Source organism: Lepus europaeus, chromosome 16 (genome assembly GCF_033115175.1).
Source record: "Lepus europaeus isolate LE1 chromosome 16, mLepTim1.pri, whole genome shotgun sequence".
Classification (NCBI taxonomy): domain Eukaryota; kingdom Metazoa; phylum Chordata; class Mammalia; order Lagomorpha; family Leporidae; genus Lepus; species Lepus europaeus.
Window position 1 is genome coordinate 5927778 of NC_084842.1, and position 21593 is coordinate 5949370.

Sequence of the window (21593 nt, forward strand, 5' to 3'; positions counted from 1 at the left end):
TTCCACTGTCTTCCCAGGCACATTAGCAGGGAGCTGGATCAGAAGTGGAGCAGCTGGGACTCGAACCTGCAACTCCATCCCGGGAGGGGGGCATCGCAAGCAGAGACTTAACCTGCTGCACCACAACGCTGGCCCAAGGAGGGAGTCAGCTTGACCAGTAAGAGGTTGCTTTGTGAAAGGGGAGGGAATCTGTGAAGAACTTCCCAAGCGGTCAAAGCCTTGAGGGATCACTGGAGACCTGAGGCTGGTTTCAGGACGGTGGCCAAGCTGGTGACAGGGCTCCCAGAGAGGGCCCTGGGCTATGTGGGTGGGCCTGGTCAGGGCAGCTGCCGTAACCCAGATGTGCCATAGATGCTGCTGGGAGAAGCCCAACCTGCTGCCTCTCGTGTGTGGTTCTCACTGCCAAAGGTGCTGCCGGCCATGGCTCACCTGAACATTTTGATTTCTGTCCCTTGTCTGGATCTGATTCAGCATCCCCCTGGGTCCCCCTTCGTTGTTCTTGACCTCCAGCCACCACCGAGCAAACCCTTTCAGCTCTCCTGATGGTTTACCGCCACCTAGTGGTCCTGCAAGAGTCTGCCCCATCCATCCTTCCTCCAGGGTGGAGCGGACAGCAGAACCAAGGCTTGCGCTTCAGGCTGGACACTGGTGCCATCTAGAGGCAATCGGAGGTGTACCCTGTACTTCTCGAATTCTCCAAATGCCAAAACCTTGTTCTCTTGCCCTCTCTTGTCCACGGTGTGGGCGTGGCTTCGTCTTGTCACCCAAGGGAAGCCCCTTCCCAAGGCCAGGCTGGCCGGAGGCCAAGGACTGGGCCCAGCTGCTCCTTGGTGGCCCCAGTGCCCCCCTCCTCTCACAGTCACTCACTACACCAGATCATAAAAAATAAATCTTTTAATTGCTTTGTAATTGGCACAGATGGTATAATTCAAGTTCACATTTTTATTTAATTGACTCTGAGATATTACAGCATAGCTCTGATGGAGGCAACAGAGGGATCAGCATGGTTGAAGTTTTACAAAATTACATTCAGCAGCAGCATCACGTTCTGAAAGTTACCTCCTAGAATTCAAGACTGGAGCTGGAATAAGGAAGCGAGAAAGCCGTGTAGATGAACAAGCCCCAGGGAAGCCATCTGTTGTGACGAGAGAATTGTGCTTTCTGGTTTTTAAAGATCTTGCCACTCTGTCAGCTGCCAAGAGGAGCTGCAAGAGTTTGGCTTATAAACGGCGGGGGCTGTGGCAGAGCCGAGGAAGGGGCCGGCCGGGGCTTGTGCACACCACGTGCCGAGGCGGCTGCGAGAGCATCGCTCATTTCTCAGGAGTGATGGGGCCGCCTGGCCCGCGCTAAGCACTTTAGAGAGGGTCATGGGCGACGAGAAAGCCTTTTGCTCATTCTCCCCAGAGGAAAGCCCTCCGTCCTGGCTCCTTGGGCTCAAATCCTATCTGCGTCGCCTGTGTCGCGTAAGGGTCATTACCACAGCACGGCTAGCGACCCAGACTCTCATCAGCCAAGGTCCTAGCTCGTGCTGCACAGCCTCTGCCGAGTGGACACAGCCTTCAGGCATCTACTGGCTGGAGAACGGGGTGGGGGAGGGGTGGGGGCGGGCCGCACCTCGGCCCCCAGCAGCAGAGGGCTGAAGGAGGCTGGTGATCACAGCGACTTCCTGTTAAAGTGGGATGAAACACGAGGCTCTCTCTGCCTTCCACGGTTAGAGGCATCAGGGACCACATTTTAACCTGGAAAAGGCATTCGCAGCTCAGCTGGTGCTCCGGGGTGGAATCTGTACAGAACTCAGTTCCACGCTGTCGGGAAGGGCGGGAGTTTTCAAGTGCAATCGGAAGCTACTGCACGCAGCTAGCTTCCTGCGTCAGAGACCCAGTGCCGCTGGTCCCTGTCACCACCCGTCTCGGCGGGCGCGCCCCTGCAGGCTGTAACACCGGAGCACCACAGGGCAGTCCGCGTGGCCTGGGCTCAGTGCTCCTGCGACACCTCCACTGGGGCCTTCTTTGAGTAATCCCGCTCTCCAAAGATGGTGCTTCCTATGCGGACATTCGTGGATCCCACCTCGATCTGTGGGAAAGAAGAGGGGCGAGGTGAAGACACGGAGACACGGCATCTCGGTAGCAGTAACGCGGCGGCAGTGGCTCTGGCTGGGGCCGCCCCACCTCTGAGCAGCTGTCGGCCTTGGTCTGCATCGTGATGGGGGGAGTGGGACTGGCACTTAGCCAGGTGGGGGCGGGGCCAGCGCACCTCCACACACACAGTGGGGAGTGAGGAAGGCCCGCACACCTTCCCAACACTCCCTCCCGTGGCATCTGAGCGCAGGGCTGACTTCCGGTTACTCACAAAGTATTTTCAGCCTGTCTTCATTTACACAGTCTTCTAGGAATACAAGCTTATATTTGGATTTATGCAACTTCTCTTAGGGAATCCAATCGAGGCGTCAGGCTACAATTTCTATACATTTCACCTCAAGAAAGGAGGGGGCGGGGTGGGGAGCAGCTGAGGGAGGCGCTGTGGCTGGCGCTCCATGCAGAGGTCTCTCAGGGCTCCTCCAACAAACGCCTGCTCTTTGTTTGGTTTTTAAAGACTGATTTATTTATTTGAAAGGCAGAGTTCATCTGATGGTTCACTCCCAAATGCCACCAACAGCCTAGAGCTGGGGCAGCCCGAAGCCAGGAGCCAGGAGCTTTTTCCGGGTCTCCCACATGGATGCAGGGGCCCAAGCACTTGGGCCATCTCCTACTGCTTTCCCAGGCTATAGCAGGGAGCTAGACTGAAAGAGGAGCAGCCGGTGCTACAGGCGGTGGCTTAACTGGCTGCGCCACAATACGGGTCCCCAAAGGGTCTGCTCTTGCTTCGGCTTTCGGAGCAGGCCCTGGGGGGGCACTCACCGCGTGCTGGAAGTCCGTGGACATGCCCATGCTCAGCTCTACCTGGGCGGCAGGGACGTTCAGCTTGTCACACAGCTCCTCCCGCAGGGACAGCAGCACCTGGCAGACAGACACGCGTGACCCCAGCCTGCAAGGCACCGCTCTGAACACCCTGGGAAAAGCTGACTGAGCTTCCTGATTTCAAGGCCTGTCACGAGGCCCAGAAGCAAGCGAGAGAGCTTCCGGCAACCCCCCCACTCTCCCCGGAGAGGACGAGAGCACGCGCCTCGTCTTGGTCTGTGCTGAGGCGAGGCGGGCGCACTTGGAGTCGGGAAGGGCGGTGGGGTTCGGGAGGCCGCTCTTCCCTTTCCAGAGTGCTGGGGTGCCTGACGGGCGGGCCACCCCTGGGTCGCCTCTGCACCGCCCCCCGCCCCAGCCGGCCCCCTACCTGGAAGTCTGGGTTTGGCCCTTGACTCAGATCATGTCCAAAGCTTCCGATGGTCATCAGCCCCACAAACTCCAGGCTGGGGCACTTGGCGTTTATGTGTTCCACCACGGCTACCGCCTCCGAAGGCCGAAGACCGTGCTTACCTTTGTGAAAAGAACGGGAAGACGTGTGTGGCAAAACGTCTCACGGAGAATATTCATTTGAGAGCCACAGAGGGCGAGCGAGGTCTTCCATCTGCTGGTTCACGTCCCAAATGTCCACAACAGCCAGGAGCCTAGGACTTCCTCTGGGCCTCCCATGTGGGTGGCAGGGACTCAAGTACTTGGAGCATCATCTGCTGCCTCCCAGGGTGCACACTGGTGGGAAAGTGGGGCTGACTCCCAGGTGCTCCAATATAGGATGCAGGTGTCCCAGGTCGCAGCTTAACCTGCTGGCACCACAAAGCCCGCCCCGCACAGCCAAATGTCTTAAATACCCAGAGGAAGGCTCCATTTTCATCCCTTCCTCAGAACAGAGGAGGTGGGGCTGGCACTGTGGCACAGTAGGCTAGGCCTCCACCTGCAGCGCCGGCATCCCATATGGGCGTCGGTTTGTGTCCCAGCTGCTCCTCTTCTGGGCCAGCTCTCTGCTAATGGCCTGGGAAAAGCAATGGAAGGTGGTTCACGTTCTTGGACCCCTGCCACCTATGTGGGAGACCTGGATGAAGCTCCTGGCTTCGGCCGGGCTCAATCTTGGCCATTGAAGCCATCTGGGGAGTGAACCAGAGGATGGAAGACCTCTCTGTCTCTCCTTCTCTCCCTGAATCTGAGAATTATTTCTCTAAGTCTGGTATATTTTACATTTTTATCAACAGAATTGCAAAAAATTTAAAATAAAGTGTATATTGAACTTCTAATTAACAGTCACACAAGGAATACGCAGTCATTGATTACAGCCCCTCCCTTGGCATGGTTCCAGAACCACCTCCGTCCCCATGCCAAAGCCAAGGCATCCCCATATAAAGGGGTGGAGTCTTTCACAAAACCTGAAAACATCCTCCTGTGCATGGGGGCACTCCAGATGTTTGTGGGAAACGGAATGAAAAGGAAGTTTATTTTGGTGCAAAAAATTCTCGAGGGGCTGGCATTGTGGCGTAGCAGGTAAAGCTGCCACCTACAGTGCCAGGATCCCATATGGGCGCCAGTTCGAATCCCAGCTTCTCTACTTCCAATCCAGCTCTCTGCTATGGCCTGGGAAAGCAGTAGAAGATTGCCCAAGTCCTTGGGCCGCTGCACCCTGGTGGGAGACCTGGAAGAAGCTCCTGGCTTCAGATTGGGGCAGCTCTGGCTGTTGCGGACGTCTGGGGAGTGAAGCAGTGGATAGAAGACTTCTCTCTTTTCTCTCTCTCTCTCTGCCTCTCTGTAGCTCTGCCTTTCAAATAAATAAATAAATCTTAAAAAAAAATTCTTGAGGGGCAGGAGCTGTGGCACAGTAGGTTAATCTCCCGCCTGAGGCACCGGAATCCCATATGGGTGGTGGTTCTAGTCCGGGCTGCTTCTCTTCTGATCCAGCTCTCTGCTATGGCCTGGGAAAGCAGTAGAAGATGGCCTAAAGCTGCGTGGGAGACCCAGAAGCAGCTTCTGGCTCCTGGCTTTGGATTCGCGCAGCTCCGGCCGTTGTGGCCATTTGGGGAGTGAATCAACGGATGGAAGACTTCTCTCTCTGTCTCTACCTCTCTCTGTTAACTCTTTCAAATAAATAAAATAAATCTTTAAAAAAATAGATCTTAAAAAAATTCTTGAAATCCATGCCTGAGTGAATTTTCAAAAAAATACATAAACTTATCTTTTAATTCCATTTTGCGTGACTTTTCTGAAGTACCCCTGTACATCAAGTCATCTCTACACTGCTTACAGTACCTAACACAAGGTCAACGCTGTGTGAACAGTTTGTTACCCTGCATAAATTAGAGAATAACGGCAAGAGGAAACAGTCTGTGCAAGGTCAGTGCAGGGGCAGTTTGGTTTTCTAAATGTTCTGGTCCCTGGTTGGTGACCCTGCAGACGTGGAGGGCCGACTGTATTTGTCATGCAGTTATAAGGGTTGTAGGCATTGTTTCACCCCAACTTATGACTTATGACACGGAGGTGTTAGGGACACTCACTTCAATCCCTCATTAGGGTAAATTACAGTTCACTAAAGGAAATTATGTAATAAAGCCTGGAACTGGAGACAATTTCAGGTTTACCTATGCTGATGAAATGCGGCTATAATCTGGGTGGATGCATATTATCATGGTAACTGTTAGACCTACTGACTGCTTAAAGTGACAGGCACGCGTGCCAAGACTTAAAGAGCTTTTCACCTAACACAGTAACCCTATGAGGTTAAGGAGTCTTAACTGTCTCCATTCTAAAGACTGGGCGGTAAGTGGCTTTCCCAGAGTGACAGAGTGACAGTGTAGCCGGACAGAACACAGCCATCTTGCCCAGCAGGCACCCACACCTCACGTGATAAATGGAGCCATTAGGATAACCTGCTGGGCTTGCTCCGCCAGGCTGCACCCTGGAATGTCCCTCCCCGCAATCTGGCGATGTTAGTATCTTGAGAAAGGCCAGATGGGCCACGTTTGTCTATAAAACTCCTTGGGGGCCAGTTCTTGTACACTGTTTTTTGTTTTTTTTTTTCTGAAATAACCAGGAACATTCCACCCTCACACCCTCTGAAGCAGGTGCTACGACGACACCACTGCCAGACAAGGAAATGGAGGGAGAGGGAAGTGGGGAAGTGACCCAGGGCTACAAGGCTGGCGAGTGGTGGGGCTCAAACCAAGGCCTGCCTGATTCCAAGCCAGAGCTCCGACACTGTCACGTGACGAGCCAGGCCCCGGAGGGGCACACAGGCTTCGGGGATTTTTCTTTGTCCTCTCCCCATCTAACGGTAGGTGATTTTTTTAAGACCCGAGAAACAGTGCGCAGGTAACTCTGCAATCCCTTTAAGCGTGATGGTGACCTTGGGGCAAAGTCACACCCCTCTGAGCTCTACTCTTCCTGCCTGGCAAAGACAGGACACGCCAGGATGCATTACAGAGGGACACGCAGACTGGCTGCCGCGTCATCTAGACCAGACACGACAGCGCTGCCGCAAAGGCCTGTGACTTGCCCCCACCCCCTCGATCAGCAGACGCGCGGTCCACCACTGTCCCGAGGGAAAAGTCGGGGTTCGGGCCTGGTCACTTACTCTCTTCGCCGCTGGTATTGATCTGGACCATGACCTTCAGCCGTTCGGGACAACCCTTCTTCTGCCAGGAACTGTTCACCTTGTCTGCCAGCTTCACAGAGTCCACCGTCTCCAGCATGGCGAGGTTGGGGACAGCTGGGATGAGAAAGGGTCCAGGCAGAGGTCACCATCCACCCCGCTGTGGCAAGTGACACGCCACACACCCTTGACCCGCCACACAGACGGACGGCTCGCTCTCTGTTCCATCAAGCAACGTGGCAGTTTCAGCAGACCTAAGCTCCCACGTCTGAACTGCGAAGACGCGTAAGGAAAGGACACATGACGAGCACGCAGCACAGGTATCCATGCGCTTCAAGAAGCTGGTGACGACAGAATCCTGCCAGCAGCCCTGACGGGATCGATAGGCACGGGTCAAGGTGACGGTGGGAGCCGCCAGGACCTGTGGTCGAGTGCTGGCTGCTCGGCTTCCTGTCCAGCTCCCTGCTGATGGCCTGAGAAAGCAGCAGCAGATGGCCCAAGCGCTTGCCCCGTCACTCATGTAGGCGACCTAGATGGAGCTCCAGGCTCCTGATGTAGCTATCCGGGGAGTAATACAGCAGACAGAGGATCTCTCTCTCTCTCTCTCTGTGTGTGTGTTACTCTGCCTTTCAAATAAGTAAGTTGAAAGAGCAAACGAACACACTCACTTTCTGGGATGAGGGTGCCCTTATTAAACAGGGACATCAGAATGACCTAAGTAAGACGGACTCCAGTCATCAAAGCCATCTTCTTTCTCAAAGATGTAAGTGACACGAAGTCTCAGCCTTGCCTCGGAGAAGACAACCGTCACGGCAGAAGCCATTCAGCAGCTTACTTTTATTAACACTGAAATCTCCAGGCAGTATGTCATCACTTCCTATGTGCCTCACATAGCTCCTGGGACACTATTAGTACCTCCATTTTCCAGAAAGGCAAACTGAGATGCAGAAGGCAAAAGTTTATTCAAGTTTACAAAGTAAACAAAAACTAGAGTTGTGCTTTGAACTCAGTCAAAATGTCTATATATTCTTTTTTTAATGCATTTTTTATTGGAAAGTCAGAGAGAAAGAGAGACATCTATCTGTTGGCTCACTGCCTGGATGCCCACAATGGCTGGAGTTGGGCCAGGCCAAAGCCAAGAGACGCAAATTCAATCCAGACCTCCCACGTGGGTGGCAGGGACCCAAGTACCTGAGCCATCATGTGCTGCACCTCAGGGGCACTTCAGCAGGAAGCTGGAATTGGAAGTGGAGCTGGGACAAGAACCAGGGTCTCTGATATGGGATGCTGGCCTCCCAAGCGGCATCTTCACAGACGTGCCAAACGCATGCCTGAGTAAAAATTCTTTTTTAAAAAGATTTTATTTATTTGAAAGAGTTAGAGAGAGAGAGAAAGAGAAAGAGAAAGAGAAAGAGAAAGAGAAAGAGAAAGATCTTTCATTCGCTGGCTCACTCCCCAAATGGCTGTAATAGCCAGGGCTGGGCCAGACTGAAGCCAGTAGCCTAGAGCTTCTTCTGGATGTTCCATGTGGGTGCAGGGGCCAAGCATTTGGGCCATCCTCCACTGCTTTCCCAGGCACATGAGCAGGGAGCTGGACTAGAAGCAGAGTGGCTAGGATTCAAACCGGCATCCATATGGGATGCAGCTTTACCTGCTACACCACAGTGCTGGCCCCTACAAATTCTTAATACTGACTTTGAGCTCAGCCTACTTAAAACACTACAAGTTTAAAAAAGGGTAATCGTGTACGACGAAAAAAAATTGTGCAATGTAGAAGTGCATGCAGTAGAAAGTCAAAGTCCACCCCCCCAGAGGAAACCACTGTCACTTTGGGGGTGAGAATTCCTCATCTATGTTAGCACACACACACATACATACACACATGTATACACACACACACGTATACTGTTTGGTTATTCTTCTGTGCTCTGAACAACACAAATTGATCACAGTAAATGTTTTATGGGTTACTAGGTTCCAGTCAGCAATGCATCTTTGAGATGTTTATATATTAGCACCATAAATCCACTGATATTTTAAAACTTCAGCCTTAAAAAAAAAAACTCTCAGCATTCCTCAGAAACAGCGGATTGCAACTTATTTGACCATTCCTCTTGTTAATGGGTAGTAGATTTTTTATTTATTTATTTTTACTCCAAGGACAAACCTGACACAACTCCGTTCACATGCATAAGTATATCTATAGGCTGTATGAGTCCTAAACTGAAATTACTAGTCAAGGAGGAAGAAGAATTTAAATTGGGTTAGATGTTACCCATTTGTCTTTTAAAAGGCCCTATAATTTTAGAATTTTCCTGACAAGAGAGTGCTCATTATTGGTCTAAGTTGTTGTAGTGGGTAAAGTCGCTGCTTATGACACTGGCATCCCACACGGGATCCCACTGGATCGAGTCCCAGCTGCTCCACTTGTGATCCAGCTCCCTGTGAATGGTCTGGGAAAAGCAGCAGAAGATGGCCCAAGTGCTTAGGACCCTGACACCCACATGTGAGACCCAGATGGAGTTTTAGGCTCCTGGCTTTGGCCTGGCCCAGCCCCAGCTGTTGTGGCCATCTGGGAAGTGAACCAGCAGATGGAAGATCTCTCTCTCTCTCTCTGAATCCTCTGTGTAACTCTTTCAAATAAATTTTTTTTTAAAAAAGTTAATAGTCTTCTATTTTTTCCTAACAAATTTGGTTGGTGAAAAGTATAACTTAGGGGGCCAGAGCTGTGGTGTAGTGGGTAAAGCCGCTGCCTGAAGTGCTGGCATCCTATATGGGCACTGGTTCGAGACCCGGCTGCTCCTCTTCCAATCCATCTCTCTGCTGTGGCCTGGGAAAGCAGTGGAAGATGGCAGAGGTCCTTGGGCCCCTGCACCCACAGGGGAAGACCCAGAGGAGGCTCCTGGCTCCTGGCTTCGGATTGGTGCAGCTCTAGTTATTGAGGTCAATTGGGGGCAGTGAACCATCGGATGGAAGACCTCTCTCTGCTTTTCCTTCTCTCTGTGTAACTCTTTAAAATAAACAAATAAATCTTTTTTAAAAGAGAGAGAGAGAGAAAAGGATAATTTAGTATTTTATATTTCCCCAATTGGTGATACACCTTTTTCATTGAATTACCGGTCTTCTGTAATATTTTTCCCTTGTAAAAAGTCTATTTGTAGTTTTTGCCTTTTTAAAAACAAAAATTAAAAAGACTTGTAATTGATACATTCTGGACATAACCTCTTTTCCCCTTTAAAAATGTTATTTTTTGGGCCGACGCTGTGGCAAAGCGAGTAAAGCCTCCGTCTGCAGTGCCGGCATCCCACGTGGCCACCAGTTTGAGTCTTGGCTGCTCCACTTCCGATCCAGCTCTCAGCTATGGCCTGGGAAAACAGCAGAAGAGGATGGCCCAAGCCCTCGGGCCTGTGCACCCACATGGGAGACCTGGAAGAAGCTCCTGGCTTCAAATTGGCCTAGCTCCGGCTGTTGTGGCCACTTGGGGAGTGAACCAGCGGATGGAAGACCTCTGTCTCTCTTTCTGCCTCTGTCTCTCTGTAACTCTGCCTTTTAACAAATAAAATAAACCCCTAAAAAAATGTTATTTTTCTTCCTGTTTGTGCTTTTCCTTTGCTTTGACATATAGAAAGCAAGTTTGGTGTAACCACATCTGCTGGATGTTTCTTTTAAATTGTTTTATATCTTCCTTAGAAAGACCTTTCTCTGAGCTCAAGAAAACAAAAACATTTTCCTATATTTTGTTCTAATAGTTTTATAGCTTTTTTTTTTTTTTTTTTAAATTTAGTTATTTATTTGAGAGGTAGAATTACAGACACAGAGGGGGAGACAGAAAGGTCTTCCATCTGCTGGTTCACTCCCCAAATGGCCACAACAGCCAGGGCTCAGCGGACCCGAAGCCAGGAGCCAGGAGCTTTTTCTGGGTCTCCCACGTGGGTGCGGGAGCCCAACCATTTGGGTCATCTTTTTTTTTTTTTTAATACTTATTTTATTTATTTCAAACACAGAGTTACAGAGAGAGGGAGAGACAGAGAGAGGTCTTCCATCTGCTGGTTCACTCCCCAGATGGCAGCAATGGCTGGAGCTATGCCGATCCGAAGCCAGGAGCCAGGAGCTTCTTCTTGGTCTCCCACGTGGGTGCAGGGGCCCAAGGACTTGGGCCATCTTCCACTGCTTTCCCAGGCCACAGCAGAGAGCTGGATTGGAAGAGAAGCAGCCAGGACATGAACTGACGCCCACATGGGATGCTGCAGGCTGAGGTCTAACCTACTATGCCACAGTGCCAGTACCTAGTTTCACAGTTTTGATTTTCAAGTTAAGATTCTTTAATCCAATTGCAATTCATACTGTGAGGAAGGGAATCTAATTTAATTATTTTCTCAAACATCTGCCTGCCCTGCATTTAACTACTAATGGGCTCCCCACTCCCATCATGCCCAATATGAAATCTGTTAAAATAACAGACTCCTGTTCACAGACCAGGTTTACCCTCTGATCTGGGCCCAATGGACAACAAATAACAGACAATGGTTTACAAGTCTCATTTAATGAAAGGATTCCTGAGTGATGAGAAATAAACAAGGTGCCCCTGGGCAATTGCCTGGGCCTACCCCAGGGAGGTTCTAGAACGTGAGGCACAGAAGGGGAACGCAGGCAGAGTCGAGGGGACGGAGCTGAGAGTCTGAGGTCACGGGAGGGAATGTGCGAGAGGAGAGAGCTGCAGAGAGCGCCGCACTGAGCTGAAAGGGCTCCTTGGGGAACTCAGATGGGTGCTGATCAGGGCCCAGAGCCCGGGAAAGGGCTCCTGAAGGCCCCCCAGCCAGACTGGAGGACATTAGCCTCAGGGGCGCCACCCTGAGGGTTTGCCTTAGTGCTGGGAACAGTTAATCCTAGACTGAGCTCTGCTCTGTCACACCACCTAGCCTTAAAAGGCTCAAAGTGCCCCAGGTAACTGAACTGTGTTCCAGAATATCACAGGAATACAAGAGCAGCTAGCACTGGACCAGGCGGCATTCACAACGTCTAGCTACCCAAACAAAATCCCTAGCATGCAGAGAAGCGGGAGAGCCACACATAAAGAGCAGTTAAACCAACCCACTGGATCCAACCCAGAACAGACCGCATAGCACAATTAGTGGAGAGGGACATTAGAAGTCATAACTATGCTCCATATACATTTGGACATGGACGATAACAACAACAACAACAAAACAAGCAAATTAAACTTCTGGTGTGAAAAATACAATGCATGAGACAGGATTAATGATAAATTAAGACCAAAGAGAGGATTGGTTGCCTTGAAGAAATTATTCAAAAAAGGAGCCAGTGCTGTGGCTAGTTGGCTAAGCCTCCACCTGTGGCGCTGCCATCCCATATGGATGTCAGTTCATGTTCTGGCTGCTTGTCTTCTGATCCAGCTGTTGCTAATAACCTGGAAAAGCGGTAGAAGATGGCCCGAGTCCTTGGGACCCTGCACCCACGTGGGAGACCCGGAAGAAGCTTCTAGCTCCTGGCTTCGGATTGGCACAGCTCTGGTTGTGGTGGCCATTTGGGGAGTGAACCAGGGAATGGAAGACCTCTTTCTCTGTCTCTCCCTTTCTCTCTCTGTAACTCTGCCTATTAAATAAATAAACAAAATCTTAAAAAAAAAAAAAAGAGTAAGAAATCATTGAAAATGAAACACAAAGAAATTATAAAAATGAAAACTGTATCAGTAAATTGTGGTGACGCCTCCAGCAGCTTAACAGGTCACTGCAGTCCCCTGAGAAGAGAAGATGGTGTGTGTGTGTATGTGTGTGTGCGTGCGCAAGAAACAATGGTCCCAGGACACCTGTCAACCCACGCACCTGCAGATACAAGCAGCTCGATGAATGCCAAGCATGACAAATGTGAAGATTACATTACGGTTCATCACAATCAAACTTCAAGTTGGTAACGAGAACACCTTAAAATCAGAGGGAAAAGCCCGTTACACAGAGAACACAGGAAGACAGGGGGTTTTCACAGGAAACAAGGCAAGTGAGAAGATAGTGGAGCAACACCTTTACAGTCCTGAGGGAAAAGCTCCGTCAAACTGGATTTCCACCGTGAACTACATCTGTCCAAGAGGAAGGTGAGAGGGCAAGAGGATCCAGTGGGAAATTCACACGGGAAAGAAGGAAGCTGGGGCAGGCATTTGGCTCGGCAGTTAAGGCAATATTTGGGACACCTGCAGCGGACAGGCGCTCTCTCCTTTCTGTCCATCTGTGTTTGTCCGCCTCACAAAACAATCATAAAAAAGCAAAGACAACTAGTAGAATGGGAGAAAATATTTGCACATCATTATTTGATAAGAGCAGCTGGGCCTCAAACTGGCACTCACATGGGATGCCGGCACTGCAAGGCGTGGCCTAACCTGCTGTGCCCCCACACCGGCCCTGAAGTTCAGTAATTTTAATGTCAAAATGTTCACCAAATTGGCTGACAGATTCAACACAATCCAGCAGGTTTTTTGTTTCTTTGTAGAGATTAACAAACTGGTTCACATGGAAAAGCACAGGACCCAGAGTCAGTAAAAGAACTTCAGAAAAGAAAAACAAGAAGTGTATTCTTCCCATTAACAACCTGATAAGCTGGATGTCATCAAATTAAACATCCCTGCTGTTCAAAAAGACACTGAGGCCTGCGCCACGGCTCAATAGGCTAATACTCCGCCTTGTGGCGCCAACACACCGGGTTCTAGTCCGGGTCGGGGTGCTGGATTCTGTCCCGGTTGCCCCTCTTCCAGGCCAGCTCTCTGCTGTGGCCCAGGAGTGCAGTGGAGGATGGCCCAAGTGCTTGGGCCCTGCACCCCATGGGAGACCAGGAGAAGCACCTGGCTTCTGCCTTCGGATCAGCGCGGTGCGCCGGCTGTGGCGGCCATTGGAGGGTGAACCAACGACAAAGGAAGACCTTTCTCTCTGTCTCTCTCTCTCTCTCACTGTCCACTCTACCTGTCAAAAAAAAAATGTAAAAAAAAAAAAAAAAAAAAAAAAGACACTGAAAAGACAGCCACAGGCTGGGGGAGGGAGATCTCTGAGAAGCACGTGTCTGACACAGGACTCCCATCCAGACTATCTGCAGGGCCAACAATCCGTGCAGGAAACAGGCAGAAGACTTCCAGACACCTCGTCCAGGAGACACAGAGAAGGCAAACGTGAAAAGATGCTGAGGGTTTTTAGCCTTTGGGGAAATGCAAGCCCACTCCCGTACACCGGTCAGAGCGGCTAAAACGGGAAAAGACTGATCGTACTAAGTGTTAGCAAAGATCTGGAGCACCTGAACACCGCCAGCGGGAGCGTAAAGTGGCCCAGTCACGCTGGAAGACACACTAACCGGGCGGACAGATTATCAATTTTGCAAGCTAGAGAGAGTGCTGTGCACGGATGGTGGGGAAGACTACACAACAGTGTGAACATACCTAATGTCACTGAACCGTGCACCTTAAAGTGGTTACGATGACAAAGTTATGTTATGTGAATTTCACTACAATTCTGAAAAAAGCTAAACATATGTTATGATTCAGTCATTGTACTTCTGGGTATTTATTCTAAGAGGGAAGGAAATCTATGCCCATACACTGATCACCTTAGGCACAACCCGCCATAGAAACTTATTCCTAACAGCCAAAATTCTGATGAAAACTGAATGAATGTTCATCAAGAAGTGAACGGACAAACAACTTGTGATGCACACTGGTCCCTTGGTTATCTGTAGGGGACTGCTCCAGGACCCCAGTGGATACCAAAATTGTAGATGTTCAAGTCCCTTAAATAAAGTGGTGTGGTATTTGCATATCACCCACACACATATCCTCCAGCTTCCTCCTAATGTGTCCTGGGCCCTTGTCACCCTTGTGGGAGACCTGGATGAAATTCCAGGCTCCCAGCTTTGGCTTGGCCCAGACCTGGCTATTGTAGCCAATTGGGAAGCAAATGAGAGGAAGAGGAGTGGGGAGCAGCAGGAAGGAGGGATTACCAAGTAGTAGGAAGAAACTTCTGGGAGATGGGCATGTTCATTACTATGATTATGCTAAGATGGTTTCAAAGGTGTATGTAGGAGGTTGGCGCCGTGGCTCAACAGGCTAATCCTCCGCCTTGCGGCGCCAGCACACTGGGTTCTAGTCCCGGTTGGGGCGCCAGATTCTGTCCCGGTTGCCCCTCTTCCAGGCCAGCTCTCTGCTGTGGCCCGCGAGTGCAGTGGAGGATGGCCCAAGTGCTTGGGCCCTGCACCCCATGGGAGACCAGGAGAAGCACCTGGCTCCTGCCTTTGGATCAGTGCGGTGCGCGGGCCGCAGCGCACCGGCCGCGGCGGCCATTGGAGGGTGAACCAACGGCAAAGGAAGACCTTTCTCTCTGTCTCTCTCTCACTGTCCACTCTGCCTGTCAAAAAAAAAAAAAAAAAGGTAGGAGTCGGCACTATGGCATAGTGGGTAAAACTGCTGCCTGCAGTGCTGTCATCCTGTATGGGCACCGGTTCAAGTCCTGGCTGTTCCACTTCCGATCCAGCTCTCTGCTATGGACTTGGGAAAGCAGTAGAAGATGGCCCAGGTCCTTGGGCCCCTGCATCCACGTGGGAGACCTGGAAGAAGCTCCAGGCTCCTGGCTTTGGATTTGTCCAGCTCCAGCTATTGTGGCCATCTAGGGAGTGAACCAGCGGATGGAAGACCTCTCTCTCTCTCCCTGCCTCTGCCTCTCTCTAACTCTGCCTTTCAAATAAATAAATAAATAAATAAATAAATAAATAAATCTTTAAAAAAAAATACAGGTTACTCAGCTTTTGATACCTTGAGATAAATAAGCTCTCCCCTGTTAGTGTCATGTGGTTAAGTCTTTTTTTTTTAAAAATTAATTATTTATTTATTTAAAAAAATTTTTTTTGACAGGCAAAGTGGACAGTGAGAGAGAGAGACAGAGAGAAAGGTCTTCCTTTTGCCGTTGGTTCACCCTCCAATGGCCGCTGCGGTTGGCGCGCTGCGGCCGGCACACCACGCTGATCCAATGGCAGGAGCCAGGTGCTTCTCCTGGTCTCCCGTGGGGGAGGAGTGGGGAGCAGGGCCCAAGCACTTGGGCCATCCTCTACTGCACTCCCGGGCTACAGCAGAGAGCTGGCCTGGAAGAGGGGCAACCGGGACAGAATCCGGTGCCCTGACCGGGACTAGAACCTGGTGTGCCAGCGCTGCAAGGCGGATGATTAGCCTAGTGAGCCGCGGCGCCAGCCCGTGGTTAAGTCTTTCTGTAGTTACTTATTAATTTTATTTAACTATGCTTTCTTTTATTATTGCATTTAATTTTTTGTAACCTTTTATTTATGGGGAAAAGGACAACAATGTCCTCTTTGTTAGTAAAAAAACCACACACACGCCATGGATTCCAAATCCCATTAAGATGGCATGTACCAATGCCATCTTACTAGTTAAAGTGATCAGTTTAAGTTCATAATTGATCATAAAGATAGGATTAAGTGACAAAGGGATCATATAAACAAGACAAGTGTCTGCTAATAATAATTGAATTAAAAAGGAGAGAATGATCCAACATGGGAAGCAGGATACACAGCAGACTCATAGAATGGCAGATGTCCTAAACAGCACTCTGGCCTCAGAATCAGCCCTTAAGGCATTCAGATCTGGCTAAAAAGCCCATGAGAGTTTTTCAGGCATGGAGAGCCAAGACACTGAGGCAAAAAAATGACCTAAATGAAAGATCTCTGTGAGTGAGATCCCAGAGGAAAGAACAGGCCATCAAAAAAGAAGGTACCTTTCTCTGAAGGGAGGAGAACTTCCACTTTGATTATGGCTTTGTCTAAATAAGGTTGGAGTTTGTGAATTCAAGAGGCTTCCGTAGCCTTGGCAGCTCATGACAAGAGCCTCGGGTGATTACTGACATCATAAATAAGAGTGTCAGTTGTTAAATCAACAACGTAAGTCACTGTGTACTTACTTCCCATGTAGGACCTCTGTCCTCAATGTGTTGTACTATGCGAATTAATGGTAAAACTACTCAAACAGTACTTTATACTTTGTATATCTGTGTGGGTGCAAACTGTTGAAATCTTTGCTTGGTATATACTAAGTTGATCTTCTGTATATAAAGATAATTAGAAATGAAACTTAATGAAGAATGGGATGGGAGAGGGAGTAGGAGATGGGATGGTTTGCAGGTGGGAGGGTGGTTATGGGGGGAAAAACCGCTATAATCCAAAAGTTGTACTTTCAAAATTTATATTTATTAAATAAAAGTTTAAAACACGCACGCGCGCGCGCACACACACACACACATATGGGCTATAATTCTCAATAATTTATCTAAAACCATTGAATACTACTAAACAAAAGGACGGTGAGGTTTCCAAGTATATATGACCCAGCCAATCGTGAATTCATTCTGTTGATGCTTTCTCCTTATACTAAGAGCTAGGATGTTTCCTAAAAGAAACTCTGAAACACACAATGGAGGACTGGCTACGCTCTAAAAGCCAAGCTCTCCTCTAGAGAAGGCAGTGTAAGCTATGCAGCAAAGGAGCGATTTTTCTTTGTATTTAGAGTTTTGTCTTACCCATCAACTTGTTGACATTTTGCTTCTGTAGGTGGCCAATGAAGTGCCATTTGATATCAGGACATGAAGACAGAACCTGCAGAGGAAAAGGCAACCATGTTGGATGCAGATTGCACGGAGGCCTTGCTGGCTCAAACACCCAGCACCCTCCCTGTGACGTGTCATGTGCACACTTTGTTCCTGAAGTGTAATAAACTGCCATCACCAGGTCCAGCCAGCCTCCCGATTAGGTAAAGGATGTGCAGAGAATTGGAGGCTTCTGTCCTATTTCCCTTCTTTGTTCCCAGCCACTCTGCATCTTCCAGATACTTCTCACTAAGAATGGACTGATTAACGCTTTCTAATTGGCTGGTGCTGGGGCTCACTTGGCTAATCCTCCGCCTGTGGCACCGGCACCCCGGGTTCTAGTCCTGGTTGCTCCTCTTCCAGTCCAGCTCTCTGCCATGGCCCGGGAGTGCAGTGGAGGATGGCCCAAGTGCTTGGGCCCTGCAACCTGCATGGGAGACCAGGAGAAGCATCTGGCTCCTGGCTTCGGATCAGCGCAGTGCGCCGGCTGCAGCGGCCATTGGAGGGTTAACCAACGGAAAGGAAAACCTTTCTCTCTCTCTCTCTAACTCTGCCTGTCAGAAAAAAAAAAAAGGCTTTCTAAATGCAAATGGATCCAAGATTACGGCAAAGCTCCTGGAGTCACCATTTCTGAGCAGACATATAAAGAAAACTACTGAATAAACAACACCCAGGCAACAATTATTTGAATTATTTGGCGTTTGAGGTGAAAGGAGACCCTTCTCCCCCCAAGTCCACAATCTCTTTCTCTAAAACTCAATCACCAACACAGATCTAAAATTTTCAACTCAAGAGCCAAGGTTTAGATAGAAACTGGAGAATTCATGTGCCCACTTACTTTCGGATTTGATGCTTTGTCTAGCAGCTCCTGAACCTAAAGGGTAAAGGGAGAACAAGTCAGAAGCCTGGCGACCGTGACTTTTCTCAAGGCGCTTTGGAAAAGGCTCTTACATAGTTCTCCCCGAAGTTGCGCTGTCCGTGGCTGTAGGCTTCGATCACCATGTCTGCAGGTTTGGTTTTGCTGACGGCCACAAGCCGGGGCTGGATGGCTGGGAGATTCTGCCAAGAGGGAAAGCCACATGAGCCAGTGTTTGGGAATCGCATCCCAATTAAGTTCTGTAGGGAACATCCTGTGGAATAGATCTCAACTTGGCAAGCCCTTGGTAAGATCTATTTTTCCTATACTGCTGGGATACCAGTATCAGATAAATGATGATCAAACGGCTTTTCTAGGGGCCAGTGTTGTGGCGCAGGGTGTAAAACCACCTTCGATGCTGGCACCCCATATGGGCATTGGTTCCTGTGCCGGAGGCTCCACTTCCGATGCAGCTCCTGCTAATGGCCTGGGAAAAGCAGCTAAAGAAGGCCCAAGTGCTTGGGCCCCTGCCACCCAAGTAGGAGATCTGGATGAAGCTCCTGGCTTCCGTCTGGCCCAGCCTGGGCTGTTGTGACCATCTGGGGAGTGAGCCAGTGAATGGCAGATCTCTCTCTGGGTCTCTCCCTCTTTCCCTGTAACTCTTTCAAATAAATAAATAAATCTGGAAAAACAAATCTTTTCTCTGCATGGTGCCTCAATCTAATATGTAGCTCCCTTAACTTGAGGAAGACTTCTTTCTCAGGAAACCTGGCAAATCTAGGGCAGCATTTCCTTAAAGTATGTTCTTAGTGCAAGCAGATCAGTGTCACCTGGGTGGTCCCATCGCAAATGGGGCTGGGGTCTTCCAATGAGTCTCATGCATAGCAACGTTGGAGGACTGAGAGTCATTGAGGGAAGGTAGCCTTCTCTGACTCACTCTGGTCCTACTGTCACTACCCGTAAATCGCCTCCATTTCCTCTCAAAGTGGCCTGCTTAGGGTAATGACGTGATTGGTTGTTCCATCTATGAATCAGGAACTAGATGACAAAGGGAGATGAGACACAGGCTTAGACCCAATCTCCTCCCACACGATTCCATAAACAGCAAGTTTTCTGCATCGTCCTGCAGCCCAATGCACACAGCGGCAGTCACAGAAGAGATGCATTTACCTCCCGCCTGCACTGGAATTCTCCCTGATCCCGGGATTCTCAAGTGAGGGAGTCAGGTGATCAGTAAAACGTCTCCCCTCCCTAATTCTGACGGGCTGCCCCACGGGTCTCTCCCAGAATTATGCTGGTGAGTGGACGCTTTCCAGGGAGAAGTGTGGAACAGGTGGCCTACCTGCCCTAGGGCTCCCCTGGGAGAGCCTCCCAGAGCGGGGGATACCTACATTTTTCTCCAAGAATCACTGAAAGTGACACAATATTAATGCCGGAAGGGTGCTCTGAACTTTTTCAGAGCTCATCCCATTGTAGAGACGAGAACACTGCGGGCCGCAGTGGGTAACCGACTTGTGCAAGGTAGCAGCGGGTCTTCCGTCTTCTGGCCAGCGTTCGGAGTTCTGGGACCCCAAAGGCTTGCTCAGAGAAACCTCTGACGTCTCTGTTCAGGTCGGCCTCATTCCACACCACTCGGCTGACACCTGCCTGCGTGGAGGCGGGCACCGACTGACTCTCGGTCTGGTGGAAGTCCAGGGGGACACAAGACATACACGGTGCGCCAAGTGCAGCCGCGGAGCCCACCCAGCTCGGCCTCCAGGTGGACGGTGGCCGAGCCACGACCAGGGCCGTCCTGGTGTCCCCTGGGTGCTCCCCATCTGACGTTTTCCGGGCAGCCCGTGGCCGCAGGCCGGCGGCCCCTACGTGGCGACCAGGTACACAGCGCCCCGACTCAGGCAGCCTTCAGAAAACCCTGACACTGCGCCAGTCCCCGGGCCGACCGGGGCCCCGCACCCCGCGCCGCCCCCACCCCTCTCCGGCCGGCCCCGCCCCTCCGGGAGACCCTTCTGCGTCACCGTGACGACCTATTCCCACGCAGGTGTCCCCCTCCCCAGAGCGACCGCCCACTGTCCCCCTACGCGGTCCCGCTCCTCACCGGCGGCCGCCGCGCCACCGCCTGCTGCACGCGCTCGTTCACCGCCCGCAGTGCGAACCCGACTCCCAGTTCTGCCGACATGCTGCCCGCTCTCCACATCCCCTGAGACAGACACCGAGCCCCAAACCCGGGAACCCCCGGGGCTGAGACCACCTTCCGGTCCCGCCCACTCACGCGCGTGTGGGCCAATCAGTGTTAGCAGCCGAGGCGCCTCACCCAATCGAAACCCTGGCAGCGCGGGGGCGGGCACGCGGGCGCCCCGCCCCCTGGTGGCGGCCATCTTGGGGAGGTCGCGCCCGGGCCTGGCCGCCGGGGGTATCGCGGCTTCACGGGCATCCTAGCGCGTGGCCGGGGGCCGCTGGCACCGCGGGCTTCTCTCGCCGGACACCTCCGCCGTCTGCCCCAAGAGACTGCTGAGGCTAAATATGTAGCTTGTCCTGTGCGTTTCGCAATACCTTAGCCAGGTTTGCTGTCTTGGCTTTGAAGAGCTGTGCACTGAGGGTTTCCAGGGTCAGGCGCTGGGATTAGAAAGTGCTAGAGCGAGAGGCATGGCCGAGCATGGGTCGGGGTTCTTGTGAGGAGCTGTTAAGAGAGAGACTCTGAAGACACGGCAGGGATTCACACCCATGGTTGTGTTTAATTTCGTCATCCTTCACACCAGCGCTGTCCACTGTACGTGCAGTAATTAGTGGTATATTTATCCCAGGATAGCCAAACTAAGAGTTCAAACAGGCAAGCAGTAAACTAAATGAGACGGTTTACATTATGTTTTATGGTTTTATGTTATGTTTTAATTTTTAAAATTGCGTACAAGCCTCAGTTTTTGGGCTGTCTGTATTTCCAGTGCCTACTATGAGCTCCACGCAGGTCCAGGCCAGTTCTTATTTGAAGTTTTTATTTGAGAGGCAGAGAGAGATCTCCCGTTTGCTGATTTATTCTCCAATGCTGGCAACAGCTGGAGTTGAGTCAGCCAGGAGCCAGGAGCCAGGAACTCAATCCAGGTCTCCCAGGGGGATAGTAGGTGACTACTGAGTAATTATCCGGTGTCTCCCAGGGTGTGCTTTAGTAGGAACCTAGAAGCAGGAGCAGAGCTGGGACTGGAACCTCTGGTAGGAGACGTGGGCATTCCCAGTAATGTTTGTTTTTAAGATGTATTTTTATTTGGGCTGGCGCCGTGGCTCAATAGGCTAATCCTCCGCCTGTGGTGCCTGTACCCCGGGTTCTAGTCCCTGTTGGGGTGCTGGATTCTGTCCCGGTTGCTCCTCTTCCAGACCAGCTCTCTGCTGTGGTCCAGGAGTGCAGTGGAGGATGGCCCAAGTGCTTGGGCCCTGCACCCGCATGGGAGACCAGGAGAAGCACCTGGCTCCTGGCTTCGGATCAGCACGGTGCACAGCCCGCAGCGGCCACTGTGGGGTGAACCAACGGAAAAGGAAGACCTTTTGCT

General features: G+C 50.8%; 1 protein-coding gene across 1 annotated transcript; it reads right to left on the reverse strand.

The window, feature by feature from the left end:
• Positions 1-922: 922 nt before the first annotated feature.
• On the reverse strand, positions 923-20293 carry PLPBP (pyridoxal phosphate binding protein). The gene is made up of 8 exons (XM_062213233.1): positions 20150-20293; positions 18150-18257; positions 18037-18072; positions 17133-17208; positions 6544-6678; positions 3325-3467; positions 2898-2996; positions 923-2073 (listed from the first exon to the last, which is right to left on the reverse strand). The coding sequence occupies exons 1-8, from the start codon at positions 20246-20248 to the stop codon at positions 1975-1977; spliced, it is 795 nt and encodes a 264-aa protein (XP_062069217.1). The 5' UTR covers positions 20249-20293; the 3' UTR covers positions 923-1974.
• Between the last annotated feature and the right edge of the window lie 1300 nt (positions 20294-21593).